General features: G+C 62.4%; 1 protein-coding gene across 1 annotated transcript in view; it reads right to left on the bottom strand.

The window, feature by feature from the left end:
* Positions 1-22,905, bottom strand: part of SPEG (striated muscle enriched protein kinase) — a 38,958-nt gene that overhangs the window by 2,356 nt on the left and 13,697 nt on the right. Inside the window, 36 exon segments of the mRNA XM_039555022.1 lie at positions 251-474; positions 547-786; positions 874-1,534; positions 1,717-1,881; positions 2,070-2,192; positions 2,447-2,614; positions 2,695-2,811; positions 2,890-3,042; positions 3,168-4,514; positions 4,517-5,360; positions 5,491-5,559; positions 5,654-5,696; positions 5,916-6,068; positions 6,383-6,409; positions 6,515-6,687; positions 6,837-6,914; positions 7,115-7,175; positions 7,324-7,524; positions 7,882-7,975; positions 8,058-8,226; positions 8,411-8,523; positions 9,307-9,479; positions 9,875-9,998; positions 10,124-10,330; positions 10,442-10,546; positions 10,951-11,070; positions 11,249-11,478; positions 11,631-11,820; positions 11,961-12,119; positions 13,389-13,649; positions 15,740-15,921; positions 16,119-16,207; positions 16,479-16,690; positions 18,349-18,531; positions 19,324-19,467; positions 20,445-21,964. Coding sequence (XP_039410956.1) covers positions 251-474; positions 547-786; positions 874-1,534; positions 1,717-1,881; positions 2,070-2,192; positions 2,447-2,614; positions 2,695-2,811; positions 2,890-3,042; positions 3,168-4,514; positions 4,517-5,360; positions 5,491-5,559; positions 5,654-5,696; positions 5,916-6,068; positions 6,383-6,409; positions 6,515-6,687; positions 6,837-6,914; positions 7,115-7,175; positions 7,324-7,524; positions 7,882-7,975; positions 8,058-8,226; positions 8,411-8,523; positions 9,307-9,479; positions 9,875-9,998; positions 10,124-10,330; positions 10,442-10,546; positions 10,951-11,070; positions 11,249-11,478; positions 11,631-11,820; positions 11,961-12,119; positions 13,389-13,649; positions 15,740-15,921; positions 16,119-16,207; positions 16,479-16,690; positions 18,349-18,531; positions 19,324-19,467; positions 20,445-21,964 — 9,122 coding nt within the window.

Genomic DNA, 22,905 nt, shown 5'->3' with positions numbered 1-22,905 from the left:
CACGTCCAAAGATACCCCAACTGCCCCACAACACCCAAACTCTCCCACTTACCCCAGTGATGCTATAGAAATTCTCAGCAGACACCCCCAGCACCCCAAAGGCCTCCCACCTTCCCCAAGAACACCGTTCCTCTCCATTCCCAAGCCCCCCAGAGCATAGACATACATGCACACCTTTAGGGAATAAGCATTCCCCAGTTCTGTCCCTGTCCCCTTCCCCATGCCACTGCACCCCTGATGCCCCACTCACACATGTACTCCAGGGTGCCGGCACGCCGTCCCAGCTGCCTCAGCACAAGGGGGTTGTAGGTCTGGGCACTGCCAAAATCGATGATCTTGAGGGCATTTGTGCCTGAGACGATGATGTTGTCTGGCTTGATGTCGAGGTGCACAATGCGGCGGCCATGCAGGTATTCAAGGCCCTGCAGGAGCTGAAGTACGTAGCTCACCACGTCATCCTCCGAGTAGCGAAACCTGGGGGCAAGTGGCATCAGCAGGCAGCCCCATACCAGCAACTGTCCCTGGTGGCCCTGTGCCCGCCTGTACCTGTCCACAATACTGTAGAGAATCTCCTTGCCAGCACAGTTCTCGCAGATGAGCACCAGGTAGCGGGGGGTGATGTATGCCTCATGCAGGGCCATGATGCGCTCATGGTGCAGCGCCTTGAGGATCTCATACTCCTGCAGCACACTCTGCTTCCGTTCTGCCTCATAGGGCACAATCTTGGCCATGAAGTGCTTCCCTGTGGCATTCTCCTTGCACAGCCGGATCACCCCAAAACGGCCTCTGCGGCATAGGGCAGGATTCAGCATCCCTGGTGCGGGGTGCTGCAAGAACACCCCTGGCAAAGCATCTTGTCCCACCGCTACTCACCTTGCTTTCTCATCCAAGAAGGTATATGGCTTCTGGGGGACACCTTGTCGCAGTGCTGTGCTGTCTTTTCCCCCTCGGACCTCACTGGCAGCTGGGGGCTCTTTGGAGGATGGGGGAGTGGTGGTGGGTTCCAGCACAGGGGGTGATGTGGGGGGCATGGAGATAAAGGAGGTGACCATGTAGGGAGGCATCTTCCGTGCAGGTGTGGTGTTTGGGGTGGGGGCTGAGCTAGGCGTGGTTGACACTGGGGAAATGGTGGGGGACTTGGAAGGAGACAGAGCCTGGGGCAGGGGAGAAGTGTCCATGGGGGGCACAGGGGAGCCATGAGTGGGGGTGTCTGTGTGAGGAGAGGCAACAGTCTGAGGGGGGGTGAACATCAGCTCAGGGGGCACGTAGACAGTGATGTTGGGTGGAAGCTCAGGATCTGGTGGCATGCCCTCTTCATGGGGTGCAGGGGGTGGAAGGACCCCTGGGAGGGCACCCTCCTGTTCTGCTCCAGCTGCCTTCTGTACCACTCCCTTGTGCTTGCGTGGCGGTGTGGTGGGAGGGGCCCCTGTGGCCACTGGCTCCAGCTGCTCCTCGGCTGTCTGGGTTGACCGGCTGGAGGCCACCTTCTCAGGAATGGGGACAGCAACATCCTTGGCTGGGGCAGCTCGGGCATCTGCAGGGAGCAAAGAGAGGAGTGAGCCAGGTGGGGGTAAGTTAGGAGTGGAGTCCAAGTGGCACCTCATTTCCCAAAGCCCTGGGGGGAAGATGCCCTGCGACTCAAGGATCCCCAAAGCACCCAAGAGGCCACAGGTGGCCCCATGGCTGCCCCACGCCCATGGGACAGGGCTTGCTCACCTGCTGCCTCAAGATGCACCTTTACTGAGGGGTTGCTGTAGGGTCCCTGGCCAGCCTTGTTGACACAGGCCACACGAAACTTGGCAGTGCTCCCGGGAGGTAGCTCAGTCACATTGAAGTAACAGTCAGCGATGCCAGTGCTGACAATCTTCCACTCATGCTCCCCTGCCAGAGCAGAAGTAAGGTAAGGCGAGGGCAGACCAGGGACAGGGGAAGCCCACTCCCCTGTCCTTGATTCTGCCAAGCCACAGGGGACAGCCAGGACATTGGCACTTTTGTCCTGGCTAGGTGTCCCTCTGTGAGCCCATATTCCTGGCTGTGGCTCCCAGGCGATGTGAGGCAGCACCACATACCATCCAGTCTGCGCTCCAGTGTGTAGGTGCAGGGGGCTTTGCTCTCAGCAGGCTTCCACAGCACCAGCACCGTGTTCTTGTACTTCTGGGGGATCTCCGGGGTGCCTGGCCGCCCAGGGAGCCCTGCAAGGGTACAGACAGGGTGGGCTGGGTGTCCAGCCAGGGGCAGGGCAGAGCTGCTGCAATGAGAGGGCATAACAACACATGGGCTCAGAGATGCTGGAAATGCTCATGCAAAACCAGCCTGTCCTCTTTCAAAAGCCCCAGTCTCTTGCAGATGTAGAGAGCAGTACTCCAGTGACCTGCACCAACTCGTCCCCAGCCATGTGCCCAACTTGTGCTCTTTCTGTCTCCTGAGGTCTCCCCAGCCTCCTTACGTGCCACAGCCAGCGTGCAGGAGCTGATGGCTGTGCCCAGGATGTTGGCGGCTGCACACTCGTACAGCCCTGCATCCTTCCTGGAGACCTTGGCGATGGTGAGCATCTGACGTCCATCCTTGCAGGAGACGACGTTCAGCCCACTGTCCGGCTGCAGGGACCTCTTGTCTGTCGGGAGAGCAGAGGAGAGGGATGATACAGTGCCCTGCCAGAGCCCACCCACTGAGGCAGTGCAAGCAGCCCCCCACCTTTCATCCAGAGGATCCGTGGGGCTGGGCTGCCAGCAGGAAGGCAACAGAGGGTCAGCGCCTCGCCCTCCAGCAGCACCTGGTCCTTCAGCTTGATGTGGAAAATAGGGGGGAAATCTGGAAAGCAGCGTGGGGGATTAGGCTGCGGTGGGGATACACACCGCACCGACCATCCCGTCCTGCGGCTCCACTTACCCGATTCACTGGGTGTGTGTGGCCGGCCGGCGGCGAGTCCCTCCTCCTGCAGAAGGCTGGAGGGGATGCTGGGCTGTGAGGCCATCTTCTCCTTCTTGCCCCGGGAGAGCCCCCAGCGCTCCCAGCGGGACCTTTTCTGGCTGTCACCCCCACCTGTGGGCACCCAGGGCAGCTGAGAGCGGGGCCAGGCCATGGCGGCCACGCCTGTCGTGCCCACAGCGACTGGGCCATGGGTTGCCAGCAGCAGTCCCCCGCAGGATTCCCCCCTCATCGCTCACCTTTGACGGAGGCAGAGGAGCCTGTGCTGACCTCGGAGCGCAGGGACTCAGAGGAGGGGGCGGGGGCGGGGGCGGGCCCTGGTCGCAAGCTCTCACCCTCGGAGCTGGTGCGACGGAGTTCCCGGGGTGCCTCGCCGTCCGGCCGCTCATCCGACACGCTGCGTAGCCGCGCCGAGACCCGCTCCATTGTGGCACTGATTTTCCTCCGCACGGCCACCGCCGGTGACTCGCTCTCCCCACCACCCCCCGGCTCTGACTTGAGGCTCTCTGAGTCTCTCCGCTCCCTGGAGCTGGCCAGAGCCATGCTCCAGGAGAAGCGGCGTCCACCAGATGGGGTCTCACTGCCTCCGTCCTCCCCCATGCTCTTCTTCCTCTCAGCAGGCGGGGTCCGCTTGAGGAGTATGGACATCCTCCGGAAGAAGCCCCCATCCTTCTCCACCTCATGCAGGTCCTGCACTGACTTGGACTTGGCTGCCAGCCCGGTGGGCCGGTCCTTGCGCAGCTCCAGGGGCACGCCGGCTGGTGTAGGACGGTAGATGCCCTCGTCAGAGACTGGGGGGCCAGCCAGGTGCCGATCCTCGGAGCGGGAGCGGGTGAGGAGCTTCAGCCCCCGGGTGAGGGATGATTCACGGCCCCGCTTGAACTTGGCCTCAAAGACCTCCTCCGAATCGATGTCCTGGATGACCAGGGAGCTGGAGGAGCCGGTGGGCTTCACCTCCCTTCTTGATGCTGGTGCTGGTGTAGGGGGCTTTGCAGGGCTGGCTGGTGGTGTCTCCTTGACATTTGGTGGGGGCTCATTGGTGGTTGGTGGGGGCTCCTCGGTGGCTGGCTCCCCACCTGGCATGGCTCCCATGGCTTGCATCATCTTGGCATAGGAAGACTTTATGTGGGTTTGGGGGCCAAGGGTTGTGGGCTGTGGTGGGGTGGGAGCTCCTGTCCTGGCAGCCCCCTCCCCACTGGGTCCAGCAGCCTTGGTGGGTGTCTTCTCTTCCTGTCCCCTGTCCATGGGCTTCTTCCCTGTGGTGGTGGCAGCCTTGCTGGACCCAGGCGGGCCATGTTCCTCAGGGATACGCCTCCTCCCTGAGGCAGCCTTTGCAGGGGGGGCCTGGAGAACAGTCATATCTGCTGGAGAGGGTGTTGGTGTGCTTGGGGTGTCTGGTGGCATTGTGGGCCGAGCATCAGAGAGGGCAGAGAGAGAGGGGGACTCCTTGAGCCGTTGGGCCTCCAGGCAGGCCACTGGGATCTCCAGGGGTGCACCAGAGCGTCGATGCCGGACGACAGGCTCAGCGTCCCCATGGCTGAAGGAGCTGCTCTTCTGCAGCCGGCACTCAGTGGGGAGGAGGCGCGTGAGGTGGCTTCACTGGAGGCTGCCCGCACCAGCCGCGGCACTGCTGGTGCCTCCAGCCGGGCCGACCGTGAGACTTTCTTGTCGGGACTGACCCCAAGGGTCTCCAGGAGGGGACCCCGCAGGCCGCTGACCTTGCTGTCCCCAGAGCTGCCCCGCAGCAGCCGCTGGCGCATCAGCTCCAGGCGCTGGGCATGATCGTCCTCCCCCCAGGCCACCTTCCGCCTTGGCAGCTCCATGGAGGCTGCCTTGGCCAGGGCCCGGCGGGGGTCCCGGACCACCTCAGCCCCCTCCTCAGTCCTCGGGAGCTGTTGGAGCAGCAGGGCGCTGTCAGCAGAGCCACCCCTCTTCAGCTCTCCTCGACGGGCACTCCCTGGGGACTCCAGGCTGGAACCCTTCCTCATGGCTTTGCGAGGATACTCTGGCCGCTTCTGGGCTTCAGGGGCTTCCTCATCAGAGGAGCCAGGTGCCTCCACCTCTGCGCATGGTCGCCGTGGCCCAGCACCCCTTGGGCGCTTCCCCAGGGCCACCCCTGGCTTCCCTGTGCCCTGGCTCTGCCACTCCATGGCCAAGACATCCCCCTCCGGCTGCAGCCTTTCGGATGTCCCAATGGTCTCATCATCTGTGGGGATCTCATTGAGTGACATGCGAGAGCCAGAGAACTCCACCTGGTGAGGCATGGGGATGAAGGGCAGCTCATCCAGGTCATCTGAGTCCGAGGAGGATGACAGTGCTGGTGACTCCTTGAGGTGCCGGGGCACAGCGATGGAAAGGTGGTTGGACGTGTCCTCCAGTAGCTCTGGGATTGGCCGCAGCACCATGTTGCACTTGTAGCTGATCTGCGAGCGCTGCAGCCGGCAGAGAGGGCTGGATCAGGCCCAGGTGCATGGCATGGCATCATCCTGCCATTACACATCCCCCCATCCTGCCCAAGACACAATCCCACCTGCCCTCTCCCTCCCCAGCCCCTGCCTTCACCTGCCATTTCCGACGGGAGATGAAGAGCTTGAGGTGGTCAGTGCTGATGACCTTCCCTTTGGCCAGCGTCTGTGGGGTGAGGGGACAGTGGTGTCCCTGGGAGCCTGCAGCAGGCTCAGGGAACCCTGTGGCCTCTTGGTGTTGGGTCCATGCCCAGGCTCACCTTGAACCAGGGATGCTCCAGGGTCTGTTCTGCATTGGGTCTCCTGTGAACCGACACCATTGGGTGAGAACCACCCAGGCTCAGGGGCTTTGGCCAGGGGAAGAAGGGCAGGAGATTCTGGCTGCCCATGATGCACCCCGGCAGAGCCATGCAGCCAGCCTGCCCTTGGGCACCCCAATGCACAGGGATCCCTGCCCTCCCTTGAGCACAAAGCTCATGCTGAAGGGGCAGGGGATGGAGAAGGGGACCCTGCAGCACTCACAGTTTGTCATTGACCAGCACTTTGATGACAAAGCCCTTGGCTTCCCGGGTGAGACCCTGGAACATCCTCTCCTCAAAGGCCACATTGTAGTTGCGGATGTTCATCAGCGTTGTCTTGTCATTCTCCCCCACAAAGGGGGAGATCCCTGTCAGGCTGCCAAGGAGGAGACACTGTCACTGGGCCATGGGGCCATGGGAAACAGCATGGCAAGTACAGGGAACTGAGGACAGGACCCCAGACCCCATCTTTGAGGTCATGGGGCCATGGGAAACAGCATGGCAAGTACAGGAGACTGAGGACAGGACCTCAGACCTCAGCCCTGCCGCCATGGGGAGGGCAGAGGTAGGAGCAGCTGGGAAGGAGGCTGAGTCTGTAAGGAGTCATGTGCATGGTCACAGCCTCAGCTCTGGAACTGGTGAGGGGATGGAAAGAGTGTCCCTCCTGTGAAGACACACCAGGGCACTTACCAGAGGTATGCGATAACCCCCACAGGCCTGCAGAGAGGAGAGCACAGTTACTGCACATCACAAGCCCTCCAGGGTGCCCAGTCTCTCCTGGCATAGCAGGGAGCTCATCGACCACCCAAGGGCTACCCTTACCAGATGTCAGTGACGCTGGAGACAGGGGTCTGGTTGACAATCTCAGGGCCCACAAACTCAGGGGTGCCATACTTGCAGTACTGTGGCTCCTCAGATGTCAGCTCTTGCGCGTTGCCGAAGTCACAGATCCGGATCTGCTCGCTGCTCAAATCTGCCATCAGGAGGTTTTCTGGCTACAGGACAGTGCAGAGCAGAGGGAAGCTTGGCAGGAGGCAGGGGCTTTCCCCAGGGAATGAATGTTCCCTGTCAGCAGGACCACTCCCCATCCAGTGCACCAGGAGCAGGAGGCACCGGGCAGGAGTCTGTAAAGACCCACACTCACTTTGATGTCCAGGTGCAGGACACTGTGCTGGTGCAGGTAGCAGATCCCTTCCAGGACCTGCCGCATGTACGACCGGACCTGCAAGAGTTGAAGTGAGGAGAGTGGGCACCCCAAGCATGGGTCAGCTGTACACTGGCCCTGTGCAGAGGAGGATGCGGGCTGTGGCCCCCTTAGTAGCCTGATACAGTGAGCACTACACATCTCTAGGCTGGGACAGACCCCACTGGCCCCAGGATTGCTCCCTTCCACATCACTTCGCTCCCACAGCGTTTGCTCACCTCCGACTCGCACACTGAGGGCTTCCTCACCATTCTGTCCAGCAGCTCTTCTTCAGAGCAGCTGGGCCCCAGTCAAGGAGCATAGAAATTCCATGCTCCATTGTGCCCCACACTCAGCTCCTCTCCACCCACTCTGCCCATCCATTCCCCCCAAAAGCCTCCCCTCCTCCCCTGTGCTGTGCACTCATGGAGCAGTGCCCAGAGGATACAGCTCCATGACCACGATGACAGCATTCTTCTTCTCAAAGGCATCATGGAAGAAGACGATGCGCTCGTGGTCCAGCTGAGAGAGAATGTGCAGCTCCCGCCGTGCTGACTGCTTGGCCTTGGTCCTCCCAGGGATGAACTTGGCAGCAAAGTCCAGCCGGGTGCTCTTCTCTGTCACCCTCCGCAGATAGGAGAAAGCCCCCCTGCAATTCAGCAGTGGGGGTAAGGGAGGATAAGAAGGTGGGTGAGCAGGAGACACCCCCCTTCCTTGAGCAGCTGGCACAGGCACCCACTCTGCAGGGAGCTGCCTGCTGCCTCAACAGCTCTCAGCGACCATCCACTGAGAGACCCGAAGCCTGGCTTTTCTCTGACCACCCCAGCTCCCCACCCTAAGCTGGCACAGGAGCATCCATTGACAGCTGAGAGAAGCCCCAGCACACCAGGATCTGGCATATAATGGAGCTCAGTCACCCATGTTGGAGCCCCAGCTCCAACAGCTGGCTCCAGCACCCCACTCCCTGCAGGGCCCAGGATGCCCCATCTTGCCAGTGGCCACCTACCTCCCAATCTCCTCATGCACATCGTAGTAATCTGTCAGGCGTCGTGCCTTGTTCAGTGCATCCTCCTCCATGGTGGCATCAGCAGTGGGCTGGGCTGGGAGAAGGAAAGGGGTGGCAGGGGGCAAGCCAGACACGTAGGCTCTGCCCTCAGGGGCTGGGGAGCCAATCAGCCATACCTGCCCGCACGACCAGCTCTGCTTTGCAGGAGACCTCCCCAGCCAGGTTCTTGGCCGTGCAGGTGTAGACGCCACTGTCAGGCTCGGCAGCACCCAGCACCACCAGCGAGCACTCACTATCCTCATATACGAAGCTCAGGTGGCTGCTCTCCTCCAGCAGCTCCCCATCCTGGGGGTGGCAGGGATGTTGGGGGTGTCCTGTCTCATCCCTGACCAATTCCCACCACCCTTACCCCATGGATAGGGCATGGGACACATCCTTGATCACCAGTGCAGCAACCCAGGTGAGGCAGTGAAGTGTGCGGGTCTGGTGGGAATATGGTTGAGGATGGGGTTGGGGGTTCCCAGCTCACCTTGTACCACATGATGGCCGGCAGCGGTTTCCCCTCCACCACCACAGCAAATCGCGGTGTCTCCCCTTCCTGGGCATCGATGTCCTCCATGATGGACTCAAAACGTGGTGCCTCTGCCAAGAGACGGGGCATGGGGCACCTTGGCGTAGTGTCACCTCCCTGCCACTGGCACAGGGTGTACAGCTGCAAGGCACTGCAAGTAGGGGTAGGGGCATGAAGTGACATGGGGCAGTGCCACTCCAATGCACATGGAAGTGGGACACCTCTACAGGGCAGACCACCAACGGCATGTCTGCAGCAGCATTTGGCAGTTCTCCATTGGAGTGGGGCACTGTGGGGCAGCGTCACTTACAGCACACAGGATGGAGCATGTTACATAGGGATGTGGGATACTGTGGGGCATTGTGGAGGTGTCCCCTGTGGTTCATGGCTATAGGGCACTGGAAGCAGTGCCTCCCAATTATACTCAGGGATATGACACCCTGCAGCAGTGCCACCCATGGCATACTGCTGAGGGACACCATGCACAGTCATGGGACACATGGGACACCGCTGCCCAGGTCAGACATGGGTATGGGACACCCAGCAGCAGTGCCAATGCATGGTTCCTGGTTTTTCATCCCCATGATTTCCACCCTGTAGAGCGGCATCCCCACAACATATGGGTGTGAAGCACTGAGGAGCAGTGTCATGCTATGGGGCAGTGCCCCCATGGCACATGGGCATGGGGCACCACGGAGCAATGCCACCCTCCAGGGTAATGCTCCCCCCACCATATGGGCTTGGAGCACCATAGAGTGATGCCACCCCCCAACAAAGGGACATGGGCTTGGAGCACCATAGAGTGATGCCACCCTCCAGCAGAGGGACACGGTCCCCAGTGCAGGGGCACCTACCTGCCAGGCGGAGGCGGAGGGTGCAGTGAGCAGTGCCGTGGCAGTTGCTCACCTCACAGGCCAGCAGCCCCACAGCCCCCCGGCCCGCACACAGCAGCCGCAGGCAGTGCTGGTCATCGTCTGGCATCATCATCTCACACGTGCCCTCCAGTTCCCCCAGCACCTGCCCACCCCTGCAGGCAGACCAACTGTCACATCACAGCTCCATGGGCAGACCCACTGCCCCATTGATAGATCACACCCCACAGCCTCATGACCACCTCCTCACCTACAGTCAGGGGCCCACCCCGCAGCCCCTGCAAAGTGCTCACACCCTGTTGCTAGCTCTGCCTCCTCAATGGCTCTTGCCCCTTAATACCCCACAGAAAGCACCCTATGACCTGCCCCCCCAACTCTTCAGAGCCCTGGACTTCACCCTTGTGTGCACCTGCAGACCAGTCCCAGGGAAGGAGCCCCACACACACACACGGTGGGCTAGATGAAGAGGTGGTGTGGAAGTCCTTCTTTATGCATCCTGTGGGGTGATGCTAGGCACGGGGCAGGCAATAGGCACAGTGCCACATCCTACCTCTTCCAGGTGACGGTGGCCTCCACATGATTGATGGTGATGGTGATGGAGGCTGGCTGGCCTTCTACCATATACACCACATCTGGCTTGTCCAGGATGACTGGGGCCTCCTCCAGGTAGGGACCTGCCAAATGCATTGTCATCAATCTCTCCCCATTCCATGCCACCCAGCCCTGGGCAGCTTACCACCTGACAAGGGACAGAGACCTTGACCCCAGCTGCCCACTCCCTCCCCACTGCCCTTCTCACCCCGGTCCAGGAGCTGCACAGGCCCCACAGGTGGGGAAGGCTTGCTGTTGGTCTTGGGAGTGGCAGTGATGACACGGAAGAGGTACTGGGCACCCTTGGTCAGCCTGTGCACTGTGTAGGTGGTGTCCCGCACACCGGTCACCAGCACCACCCACTGCATCGTGCCCAGCACTTGCATTTGCACCACATAGGTCACCGAGTTGGGGTCTGCAAGGGGAGAGGGTCAGTGCAGAGCCCCTGGCATGGGGCTACCCCATGCACCCCATCATGGCATTGCCCACCCCCTGCCATCTTCCTGCCCATACCCTGCCCCCTCACCTATGGCAGTGTCCAGCCACTTGGGCTTGTTCCACGTCAGCGTGATGGCTCTGCCGGTCACTGAGGCCACAGTGGGGGGCCCGTCTGGGGGTGTTGGCACCACATCTGCATGGAGAGGTGGGCCAGGATGTAAGCATGGCCACTCCCCCAACTCATCAGGGCATCTGTCTCACGCTGTGGGAGATACTGGCTGAGGGGATGGATGAGGCCAGCAATTCTTTCTGGTTTCCTGGTAGGGGCTCAGCCTGCCAGCCCCTGTGAGACTGGCACTGCCAGCAAGCTTCATGCAGGATCTAGTGGTCCAGGGATGAGTCCTGACCCCACAAGATGAGAACTGCTCTGCTGGCCCCACTTTTTGGTTGGACTAGAGACCTCCTGAAGTCCCCTCCAACCTGAACTGCCCTGTGATCGAACCTATTCCCCTAGGACCTTGCTACAGTCCTGGGGCACAGCCTGGCAGGGTGGCTGTGAGTGGCTGCACATCCCAAGTGGTGTCCGCTGCTGCTTACCGGTGACATAGAGGTGTGCATAGCATGTGGCCTTCCCCACTTTGTTGGCAATGACGCTTTTGTAGACACCAGCATGTTCGTGTCTGACAGCCGTGAATACCAGACGATGGATGTCTTTATCTGGTGGAGAACAGGGGGACACAGGTAAGACCCCACCAACTAAGCAGCATGGAGCTCCCCTTCCTCCCTCTTGGGGTGTAAAGGTCTAGGGAGTGATGGCTCCTCCAAGGGTGTTCCGCCTTCTCCCACCCCGTGTAGAGGGACCCCAGGGAGTGGGGAGGGCAGCAAGGAGTCCTACATTGCATCATCTTGCGGTCATCAGTGCTGTCAATTCGGGAGCCATTGTGGTACCAGGTGATGGAGGGGTAGGGCATCCCGGCAACCTGGCACTCCAGCATGGCCTCCTTCGACTCCACCACATCCAGGTTGTGCAGTGGCTTCAGGAAATCGGGCATGGTGAAGCACTCTGCCTCTGTCTCCACCTGCTCTGGCTCCTCCGGGATGGATGGCATCTTCTCCAGCTTAGAGCTGCAAGAGCCCACACATGCTCATGATGGGAGCATGGTGCGGTGCCCCCAGCTCAGCCCCAGCCCTAGGCTTTGCATAAGCCTATTGTATACCAAGTCCCAGAGGGGAGCAAGCAGGGGGAAGCAGATTCCAGTTGATGGTCCAACTCTTACATCTGGGAGGCTGCAGATGGCCGCGGCTCCTCCACATAGAGCTCAGCAGAGCACTCCACATGGCCATGGGTGTTCCTGGCGGTTGCCTTGTACTGCCCTTCATCTTCACTGCCCACGTGCACGATGACCAATGAGTGCAGCCCTCCATCCTGCTGAATCCGCACGTTCTCCCCCTCCTGCACTGGCCGGCCTGCACAGAGACACACACAGCATCAGTAGTAGCATCCCCTCCAGTCCCAGCCAGGTGCAGCCTTTGGGTGCAGCCCCCAAGGAGATGAGGAGGGGTCGCCCTGCAGGGCCCTTGGCAAGCTCTCTGGGCTTGGGGGTTACCAAAGTGAGTCCAGGTAACCGTCGGAGGGGGACTCCCACTGATCATGCAGACAAAACGCGCTGTCCGCCCTTCCACCACGTCCACATCCTCCAACTTGCGGGTGAAGAGCGGCTGCATAGAGGGCTGCACTGTCAGCCGGGCACTGCAGGTCAGCTCATCTGCAAGGAGAGCAGGCACTGGTGAGCCCCCACAGCTCATGCCTGTGCAGGGCAGGAGGCAGCCTGTGACTCCCCCCGGTTGCAACCCAGCAACCACTGTAGCTGTGGGTGAGCATGCCCCATACATGGTGGGGCCTGAGCCCAGGTGTGTGGGGTTCCAGGCTCTATCCCTGTGCAGGGTGGGGGAGTACAAATGTGTGCAAGGTCCCCATGCGCAGGGTTGGGGCTCTGATGGCAGCAGGCACCTCTTTCCTCTTTCCACAGCAGAACAGGTGCCAGCAGCAAGGTGGGGTGGGAGGATGCCCTGTCCTCCCCATAGGGCAGGGGAGCACAGCTGGCCTATCCCCTTGAGCACAGGCAGTGATGCTTAAGCAGGTAGTGCCACCACATGCAGCATCCAAGGAGCAGCATGAGGACAGGTGCAGGCTGGATGCTCCAGGTGTGGAGTGCTGTGCTGGGGGATTTCCAGCACAGAGCAGTTTGCAATGACGGTGTTGTCACCCACCCTGGGCAATGATGGGCAACACTATTCTCAGGCACACCCTCACATCCCTGAGCCCCAAACTGTTGCTATCCTCAAAGCCCCACAGGCATACAGCATCCTTCATGGAGGGGTGCACAGGCACCAGCTTCAGGGTGCAGGGAATGCCGCTTCGTCCTGCAACCCCCCCAACCCTGCTGCCTAGGTGAGCTGGAGAGTGGGCTCTGTGTGGGCAGCATACACAGGCACAAGCGTGTCAGAGCCATGGGACAGAGGCCCATGCTACTCTTGCTGAGCTGCAACCAGTGAGGATTTGGTGGGAGAGGTTGAGAAGCCCTGACTCCCTGCCCATTTCTCCACCACCTCCCAAGCCAGCAGACATGTCAGTACTGGAGCTGGGTGCCCAGAAGCTCTGGAGGCAGGGGACAGGGACAGCTGGACCCCAAGCCTGCCTCCACCTGGTGCAGCCATGGTGCAAATGCATCTTCCCATGTTTCAGGGAGCCACATGCACGCTGGCAGAGGAGCTGAGTGGAGTGAGGTGGGACAGGGCTGCAGGGCTCAGGGTGCTGGAACCCAAGAACTGATACACACCAGGTTTCCCTGAGAAATCTTCCTAGTGCCTGGGGCACCAACCACTGCCTAGCCCCCTCTCCCCCACCTCCAGCACTCACAGCTACATCCATGGGGAGAAGAGCCTTGAGCCCAGAGCAGGGAGGTCTATCCACCCCCCTGGGGCCAAGCCCTGAGTGAGCACCCCCCTGGGGGACCTGCATGCCCGCCACTTACCTTTGGCAGTGCTGAGCTTGCAGGTGTAGATTCCACTGTCGTCTTCATGCACAGAGGTGAGCAGCAGCTTGCACTTGCGCCCATCAAAATGCATCTTGCATTTGAGCAGGGCAGGCTGGAGCAGCCGGCCCCGGGACAGCCAGTCCACGTCCATGTCTGGCGGGCCGGCCACCATGCACTCAAAGACCGCCATCTCCCCCGCCCCGACCACCAAGTCCTGCAGGGGAACCACGATGGCCAAGGACTGGCACTCGGGGCGAGCTGCCCGGGGAAGGGGGAGAGAGAGAAAGAAAGAGAGAGACGCATCTCAGCAACTGAAAAGCAACCATGAGAGGTAGCGGGAATGGAGAGGGAGTACGTGCAGGGCAGTGGTTCATGCAGGGAGGGGGCCTGGTGCAGCGGGCAGGGAGTGCAGCAGGGAAGGGTGGGAGGGGAGGCGAGATGTGGAAAGCAGAGCTGAGCCAGGGAGGGGGCTGGGGGTGAGGGGAGGTGTCCGTGCCAGGAACACACCACACAGCGCTTTACCAAACAGATTTTATTAGAGCTACAAAAAAAAAGGGTCACGGCCACGCAGCCCGCCCCCCCCGTCAAGCCCCTCCCTGGGGAGAAGAGATCCACAGCCAGGGGATGCTTCTGACGGACCCGAGCCCTGGGGCTACAAGGTACATCTCTTGGTGGCCAAGCTGGCACCTGAGTGGCCACCGTGAAGCCAAAGGGGCCAGTGCTCTCCCTCCCCACTGCAGCTCAGGCAGGGTGTTCCCCTGTGGGGTCCCTGGGGTCTCCTGTCTCCCATGCTCCAAGGTGACTGTCACAGAGCTGCCACCGCACTGCAGCCCCTTCCCTACAGCCCTGGCCGGCACAGCGGCAACTGTGGGCTTAGCTCCCCACTCCCTTTCCGTGGGCAGCAAGAGAGAGGCAGCAGAACACGCAGACAGGGACAAACGGATGGAGCAAGAGACAAGACAGCATCATATGGGCACCCTGGCCCGGCTGAGGGGGCGCCTGCTGCTCCCCTGCTGCTTCCCCCGCCCCGCCTCAGTTACGCCTGCCCCGGCCATCTGGCGAGCCCCTGCCCACAGTCGAGGGCCCGCGCGTCCCCGCGGTGCGTCCAGGACGAGGCGGCGGATGGAGAAGGAGGTAATAACACAAGGTGAGGTCCACTGCCTAAGAGGTGTCCAACTAAGAGCCCCGCAGCTGCGGCTCTGAGAGATGCACCCCCTTATCGTACTCCCCCTGCGTACAGACAAAAACCGCAGTCAGCAAGCAGAAGGGTTAGTGCAGCAGCGACGGGACCGGCACGGACACACATGCCAGCGCCGGCACAAGGGGTGCAAGTGGGCAACAAGGCACGGAGCCATCTGCTGAGCTCTCCAAGAGGGGCTGGGGTTGGGCCATCACCCCTGCAGCCCATCTCCTGGCAGTCGTGGGACACTGGGACAGCTTCCGCTCCCACCCCTGTGCCGCCGCGCTTTGCTGTAGGCTGGGAGCATAATCCCGGCAGAGTACAAGCAGTGCAGCCAAGGCCGGGGTGGGATCGGCACAGCCCAGGGGGGCTCAGGCAGCCATCAGCAGGGAGGGCTGGGGGGAGCAGGGCACACACAGCAAAGGGCAAGAGGAGGGAGGCAGCATCACTCATCCCCACAGGCTCCTTCCCTGGCCTTGGGGATACCAGGCAGAGCCTGGCTATCAGTCCCAACTCCCCCACCCCCACCCCCTCAACACTGCACACATACTTTGGGGTCCTCAGAGGACCACAGCAGGGCTGGGGAGCGATAGCAAGGAAAGGGGACTGGACAGTCAAGTCCCATGCGTATGGGACATTGCTGGAAATGGGCAGAGAGGGACCCTTGCAAGTTGCCCTGTGCCTGGCACACAGCTTGCAGGCAGCCTGGGGCAAGGAGGGAGCAAGCTGCAGGACATGAGGACATTTCCTACAGAGCCCTCAAGGCCAAAAGCCCTCTCTGGGCAGCCAGGGGCAGCACTTGGCCCCGTAAGTGGGTATGTGGAGGGACATGGTGTAAAGCTGGGCTGTGAGAAGCAGTGGGGTCTGGGTCAGATCAGTGGGGCTCTGGAACAGCAGGCAACAGGTGGGACCCAGGGCTGCACATCTGGATAAGACAGCAAGGCAGCCTGCCTTCTGCTGCAGGGCCAGCCTCTGTGGACAGCCCGAGGCACGCAGCTCCACTTTCCTGTTCCCCGCCTGTGCCACCACAGGGTGGGCTGCCTTGTCCCCTTCTTAGGTCACACCACCAAGGGGGGGGGCTGCAGTGGCCCCTTCCCCACAGCTCATGCAGGGCACTAGAGCCAGCTGGCGCCTCAGGTTCTTGGGTGACATACTTAGGGAGTTTTACCTCTGACCTCCAGCTTGGCCTCGCACTGCTTGGTGCCATACTCGTTGACAGCCTTGCAGGTGTAGAAGCCGGTATCAGTGTGCTCTGCCGCCAGGATGTGCAGCGTGAAGAGCCCCCGCACTCCCTCTGCCTCCTCCACATGGTGCCGGCGGCCATACTTCACTGGCTGCCTGTTTCTCAGCCTGCTCCAGACAGAGGCAGAGCAGCATGGTCATACCTGGCCCTGCACACCCAGCCTGGCTATCCCCAAAAAAACCCCTCTCCAACACTCCTTGCTCAGGATGAGAGCTCCATGCTAACCATCCCCAAATGGAGAGGTCACTGTGCCTGTTCCCTCCTTTTCTGCCCAGCTGTGACACCAGAGAGAAGCAGGACTCACCAGTAAATGATGGGCTTGGGCTCCCCACGGACACGAACACTCATACTAACATCCTGCCCCTCCAGCACCGACTGGTCCGACAAGGATACCTGGGGAAACAGGGGTCAGAGAGCAGCAAGCACCATCTGCACACAGGGCCATGCACCCCCACCACTGCACCCAGGGCTGTGTGTCCCCTATCACAACAGGAATACCAGGGAAGCTGGTGCGGTGGAGCCTGCCCAGGTGCTGGGAGCACGCCACATCAGATCAAGGGGTAGGAAGACCTGACCCAGCACTTCCTGGCACCGAGGACCATAGCGCTGCAGTCACAGGGCACTGTACCCCCTCTACCAGGTCCTGGGGGAGTTGTTGTCTCACCTCAAAGGTGGGTGCAGCCTTGAAGGTGGTCTCTGGGGAGCCGTGGGCAGCCCCATGCTCGGCTCTTGGCTGCAACTTCATGGCCGGTCGGTGCTGGGGGGTGCCAGACTCGGGAAACTCTTCCAGGGGGCTCAGGTACTCCTCGTCCGATGTGATGGGGCTGGCCTGGCCGACGGTGGTGGGCAAGTTCCCATGCCGCTCCACAGCGGGTGCTAGCACAGAAGCGGTTGGATAAGGAGCTGGCAGCAATCGGAGCCGGGCAGGCGGGTCAGGGCACGCCTTCCCACTACCCTGCACTACAGGGGTGGACACTGACCCCACGGCACATCCCGGCTCGGCAATGGCCGGCAGCGAAGGGGTGCGTGGCCGCGCCGGGGGAGGGGGTGAGCAGCACGCCGCGGGATGATAAGGGGACGCGATATTCCGCAAGGCGACAGCAGGGCTCAAGTGGCTCTTACGCAGCGGCCCGCGCTCCCATCCTTAAGCCGCCCGGATTCCCGGGATGGCTGTCCCTGCCCGGGCCGGCACGGCTGAAGGTGACATTGGCAGCTGTGCTCCCCCCGCAGCCCGCCCGCCCGCCGGTCCGCTCCATCGGGGGCCGGACTGGGGGACTCGCGGGGTGCGGGATACAGGGGCCGGCACGGGGCGGGATGGGGAGCGGCGAGCGGCACGGGGTGCTGCCAGAGCCCAGTGGCCACCACGGGGGTTCCAGCCCCCTCAGCCCGGCCGCCGGAGCGCTCTCAAGCTCCCTGCCTTGCGCCGGGGAGGCGGGCGGCCTGCCCGGTACAGGGCGAGGGCTGTGCCCCCGCGCCTCCGTCATGCCCGCGGGCAGCCTCCAGCGGAGAGCTGGGAGTCTGAGCCCGGCTTCCCCCTGTCCGCACCCCCCCGAAGCACCCCGCACTCACCGGGGCCACGGCAGCCCCGCGAGCCGACCCACGCCACAGCGCCGAACCGCCGCCGGTGCCACCGCCGGTGCCGGCCGCCTCCAGCTCGCAGCGCCGCCGGCCCGCTGAGCCCTCCCCGCCCCAGCGCCGGCCGGCCCCCGGGGCTGGGCCAGCAGCGCGGGGGAGGGCCCGCGGCGGGCCGGGGTCTGCCTGGGCCCTTCCCGGCCCCCCACCGCTGTGCCCGGCCGGCCCTGGGTGTGCAGTCCCGCCTAACCACGGAGCGGGGAGGGTTTGGGTTCATCCAGCCCTCGGGGCAGCTCTGAACCTCTGCCTGCTGCCCAGAGACACTCTCTTGGCATGGCGGGGGGGGAGGGGGGGGGGGCTTTGGGGCTGCAGCGGGCTGGGTATCCCCATGGCCAGCGTGGGGGTCAGGTGGGGCTGTCCCCGGTTAGCAGCTTGGTGGGCAGGCAGGGTATCCCCACAGCTAACAGTTTGTGGGGCGGGGGTCTCCCCGCGGCTAGCAGAGTGGAGCGCAGGGATGCACCCACAATTTACAGGTTGGGGGGCAGGCTGGGATATCCCCACGGTTCACATGTTGGAGGTAGGAGTACCCACATGGTTTGCAGGCTGAGGCCAGGGGTACCCACATGGTCTGTGGGTTGTAGGGCAGGCTGGAGTACCCCCATGTCTAGTGGGACACAGGGCAGGTGTGGGGAGGCCGGACGCTGGGCTGCTTGCTGAGCGCCAGGGGATGCTCACAGCCTGACCCCGCTCCCCCCACGGCAGGATCCTTCCGTGGCTGCCGGGAGCACGTCAGCTGCTTTGGTTCAGACAGAGCCTTGTAGGGTAAGGAAGCCGGTTTCTTCCCAGTGACAGCAGCGGCAGAGCTGGCAGCCAGCCTGCCGCGGCGCCAGCCCTCGCTCCCCCCCTGTCTGCCTCCCTCCTTCCCTCCCTGCCTTCCTCCATCCGCCGGCCGCGGCACTCACCGGGCCGCACGCTGAGGATGGCACTGCAGCAGGTGGCCCCCACCTCGTTGGCCGCGGTGACAGTGTACAGCCCGGCGTCGGCCACCCGGGCGCTCCGCACCAGCAGCGTGTGGCGCTCGCCCTCCGCCTTGATGGGGCGCGTCGTGCTGCTCCGCAGCGGGACCCCGTCCTTCCTCCAGGACACTGCCGGCAGAGGCGGGGATCACGCGTGGGCAGGAGAGCCCGAGCCTTCCCGGGGCTCTGCGCAGGGTCCCGAGGAGGCCAGGTGCTCCCCTGCCTGGCCTGAGGACCCGTCTGCTGTGGGGAGCAGCCCCGGCATCCCACGCCCCCCTGACGGAGAGACTGTGGCTGGTCCCTATCTGCTTCCCGACATCCTCCTGCCCTCCAGTGGAGGCTGGAAGAGGGAATTAAAGCGGCTTGGCTTCTGCCTGGCTTTGGCGACTGGCCCTGGATGCCCAGATGCCCCCCGCGCACGTCCTGGATACAGCGTGGCCGGAGGCCATCAGCCCTAAGCTTCTGCCCCCGGGAAACCACCTGAGCTGTCCCAACAGCAGCCCAGAGCATCGGAAAATCATAGAATGGTTTGGGTTGGAAGGCACCTGGATGATCATCTAGTTCCAAAAACACCTACCCCGCCAGGGGCAGGGACGCCACCCACTGGACCAGGTTGCATCGCCCGTCCCTGCCCTCGCAGGGCTCGGTAGCCCTTCTCCCACTTTCCCAAGAGCCCAGCCCAGCACTGGGGGACAGCAGGCACCCTGTCCTCCGCACCCTGTCCTGACAGGGGGTGCCCAAGCACTTCACTCCTGTCTGAGGGGAGGAAGGGCAGAAGGGGTGCTCCAAGGGTGGACACATCACCTCCCCTGAGATACCCAGCTCAGCGCTGGGTGTCCCACTCGCACAGCGCAGGTGGGACATGGACATGCGGAGAGTCCCTCTGCCATGCTCGTGCCCCTGACACCCAGGGTGGCTCACCTTCTGGCTGGGGGTTGGCCGTGACAATGCACTTGAGCAGCACCTCTGCCCCCACAACCACTGCCATGTCCTGGATGGGGATCTCAAAGATGGGGGCTTCCAGGGGGTCTTCACCCGCTGAGACATAGGAGTCATCTGAGGACTCTGCACAGGGAGAGACGGGCCCCACGGCTGTCAGCAGGGTGAAGTGAGCGGGTCCTGTGCCATGCTGGGCTGCATGCAGTGGATCTCCCAACCCACTGCTCATCCCTGCCACCACATGCACCACACCCTTGCTGGGGTACTAGCAGGTATTCGGGCCATGCAGTGGAGGAAAAGGCCACATTAGGGTCCACCATGGCACAGAGCAGGCAGCAGGGACAAGACAGGGGACCATGGGGCAGGAAGCATACAGTATGTTGTACATCCCCATAGGGTGTAAGAGATGAAGTAACAGTGGGGTGTGGAAGAAGGAGGGTTGTATAGCCAGCTGCATCCCCTGCCCTGGAGGGATGCCCACAATCCCTCATGGGATGCTGGCTGCTGTACCCCAATACATCAGCAACCACCTCCCAGCTCCCTCTCCTCTCATGGCCCCACCACATGGACAGAAATCCTGGGGCTGTGCCAGGAGCCTCAGACATGTGGGCCTGGCATTTCCCTGGCTAGAGCACAGCCTAGAAGAAGCTCCCAGCCCAGGTATAGTTTGGTCTAACTGCTGCATGCTGGGATGGGCAGGACACCTCTCCCCCAGCCAAGCCACCACAGCATCCCCTGGGGAAGCTTGGGCTTGCCCTGCCTGGACCACTAAGCATGGCCCAGACAGGACAAGTTGCAGTGGATGTCTGTGCCCCAGACCAGGGCTGTGTGTGTGCCGGAAGTCAGCATGCTGTATCTTTCCTGTGCCAGGTAAGAGATATGGAGAAGTGTCATGACCTCAAGGCCCAGCAAACTGGCAGCCAGGCTGGTCTGTCTTATGGTACTGCTTGGTGCCAACCACCCCAGCCTCCAGAGTCATGTCCCTCCGCTCCATCCAAGGGCTCCCCATGCCTCCCAGGGGTAGGCTGGAGGTCCTCTAACCCACCCAGGGGCTGGCCAGGCCAGCCCTGTGCCTGCAGGAGGGCAGAAAGCCATGCCCCTACCTAGCTCTGGAGAGGTGGGCCTGGCTCGGCGTCCCTTCCCCTTGCTCCGTGTGCTCCTGCCTTCTTGAGCCATCCGGCCACTCTCTTTCTTCTCCGACACTTTCACCTGCCTTCTCTCCACCTCCCTGCCCACACCATGCTGTCCTGCCCAGCTTCGTTCCAGACGGGCCTCCTGCTCCATCCCTGGCTTTGCCCAAGGCAGGAACCGCACTTCTGTGGGTGTCTCCGGCCGCCGGTACAGTCCGTAGGGCACAGCCAGTCGGGCAGCCAGAGCTTCGCTCAGTGCCCCAGGGCCACGGGCAGGGCCTCCATCTGGGTACGGGCTGCCTTCAGCGGGACCCGCCTGCGAGAGGGCCACCCTTCCATGCGGGGTGGCTTGCGCCAACGGCCACTGCTCCTTCTTCTTCACTTCCCCAGTGCCTTCTTGCTGCAGACCCTTCCTGGCACCCGCATCCTCCACTGAGCTGGGCTGTCCAGCCGCCCCACCCCCCCCCACTGGGGCTCTCTTCCCACGCTGCCCCCCTGGCTCTGGCTCCCCATCGGGTCCCACCAACACTACGCTGGAAAGTGCCAGGTGCTGGATGACGTGTGTGCTCTCTGCTGGTGGGCAGCTCTTGGGTGGCAGTGCCTTGCGTCCGCCGGTGCCCTGAGAGGAAGAGGTGCGGGGGGCACGCGGTGCAGGGGGCTCGCTGCTCACTGAGGGTGAGGGTTCCGGGGGCAACCCAGCTTTGCACAGCTCCTGGGAGCGCCGCAGCTGCTGCTTGGAGACTGTCCGCTTGATGCGGGTCAGCTCCTCTGCAAATTTGTGCTCGATGGCATAGACACGGTTGGCGAACTTGCCCCGCTCGTCAAAGGATGCGGCTTTCTGCCGGAAGGCCAAACGCCGGCACGCTGCCGTGCTGCCTGGCTCCCAGCGGCCGCCTTCCCGCAGGTCCTCCCGCGAGCCACCTGGAGTGCTGGCACGGCGCAAGCCAGTGCCAGGCTGGTCGAAGGAGCGCGTCTTGCGCAGGGGCAGGTTGGAGTGTGCGGAAAAGGGACTGTCCTGCTCCAGGCTCCTCTGCCGCTCCTCAAAGTACTGCAGCCTCTCGAAGATCCTGGAGCCAGCGCGCACCAGCTTGGGGGATGCCCGGACGGAGATGCGGCCAGAGGTGTCACTCATGGGTGTCTGTGGTCGGGACTCTTGTGTGCTGCCCTGTGAGTACCCAGAAGACTTGGGCTTCTTGATCTTCTCCTCGTACTCCTCAGGAACAATGTCCTGGTACTCTACCGGCACTGAGGACTTCTTGCGAGGGGTCACGGGTGTGAAGGAGGGGACGCCAGGGCCACGGGCAGCAGGTTGGGGCACGATGCCAGTGGGCGGCTGCAGGCATGTGCCAGCACGAGGAGATGGTGAGCGGACGATGGGTGGCTTGGCAGTCAGTGGCAGGGCAGCGGGGGATCTCGGGGGCTCTGCGCCAGGCTTTGGAGAGACAGGGCCTCTGTGGAGGTCATCTCTCCGGTAGCCTCCCTGGGGGATGCTGCTGCAAGGGCAGAGACAGAGGAGCATGGCTTAGAGACCACCCTGGTACCTGCCTGGCTAAATCCCAGCTTCCAACCTGCACCACAGTGCCCAATGGGGCATGGCAAGGGGGTCAAACAGTCAGGGCAGCCTTGGGACTGGGGAGACTCAAGGGGTCCCAGCAAGGGCATCTGGTCACCCCAAAACCACTGGGAGCTGGCTGGGTTAGGTGAGAGTCCTGGGCTGCTGGGACCCCTTGCACAGGGGTACTCATGTGGAGCAGCAGGGTGATGCTGGGATATCCAGTGAGTCGCCTCCCCAGGACCACCATGCAGACAGGACCAGGGGCTCAAGGGGTGCCCCAGTTTGCTGGGGTGTCCTGGTGTGCTGAGGCGGTGCAGCCCCAAGGCTGCAAGCCCTGCCCGTGCACATCCTGTTGTGGGCATATCTTCCTATCCCACTGCCCCCAGAGGGGCTCAGCAAACGCAGAGCGGAAATCATAAGGTGGAGATGAGGTTCTGGTGGAACAAGCAGCCTTAAACAAAAAAAGAGCGAGATGGAGGTCAAAGGAGTAGGCCTGCAGGTATGGGAACCAAAGGTGGCAGGGAGAGACGGGGGCTCTGAGCACATCAGCAGGACGTGGGGAGGCAGCACGTCCATGGACCCTGCTGCCACCCCTGTACAGTGGGGACTGTGAGTGGCAAACACTTGCCAGTGTGTGCCCCAGGCTGCTGTGCACCTCCAGTTCCCCACACTGCGGGCTGCACAGAGCACCATGGCGGGGTGGAATGGGAGAATACCCCTGGCATAACCTTGTGGGTGGGGTCCTGCAGCTCAAGCAGTGGCACAGGGGATACCCCCAGCCTCAATCTGGCCACAGCAGAAAGGGACCCCATTCTACATCAGCCCCAGCCTGCGCTGCTCCCACCTTCTCACCGAGAACAGGCTGCCCACTGCTCAGAG

Source organism: Corvus cornix, chromosome 7 (genome assembly GCF_000738735.6).
Source record: "Corvus cornix cornix isolate S_Up_H32 chromosome 7, ASM73873v5, whole genome shotgun sequence".
Taxonomy (NCBI): Eukaryota; Metazoa; Chordata; class Aves; order Passeriformes; family Corvidae; genus Corvus; species Corvus cornix.
Note: the sequence above shows the minus strand (reverse complement) of the source record. Positions and strands in the feature narration are given on the sequence as shown.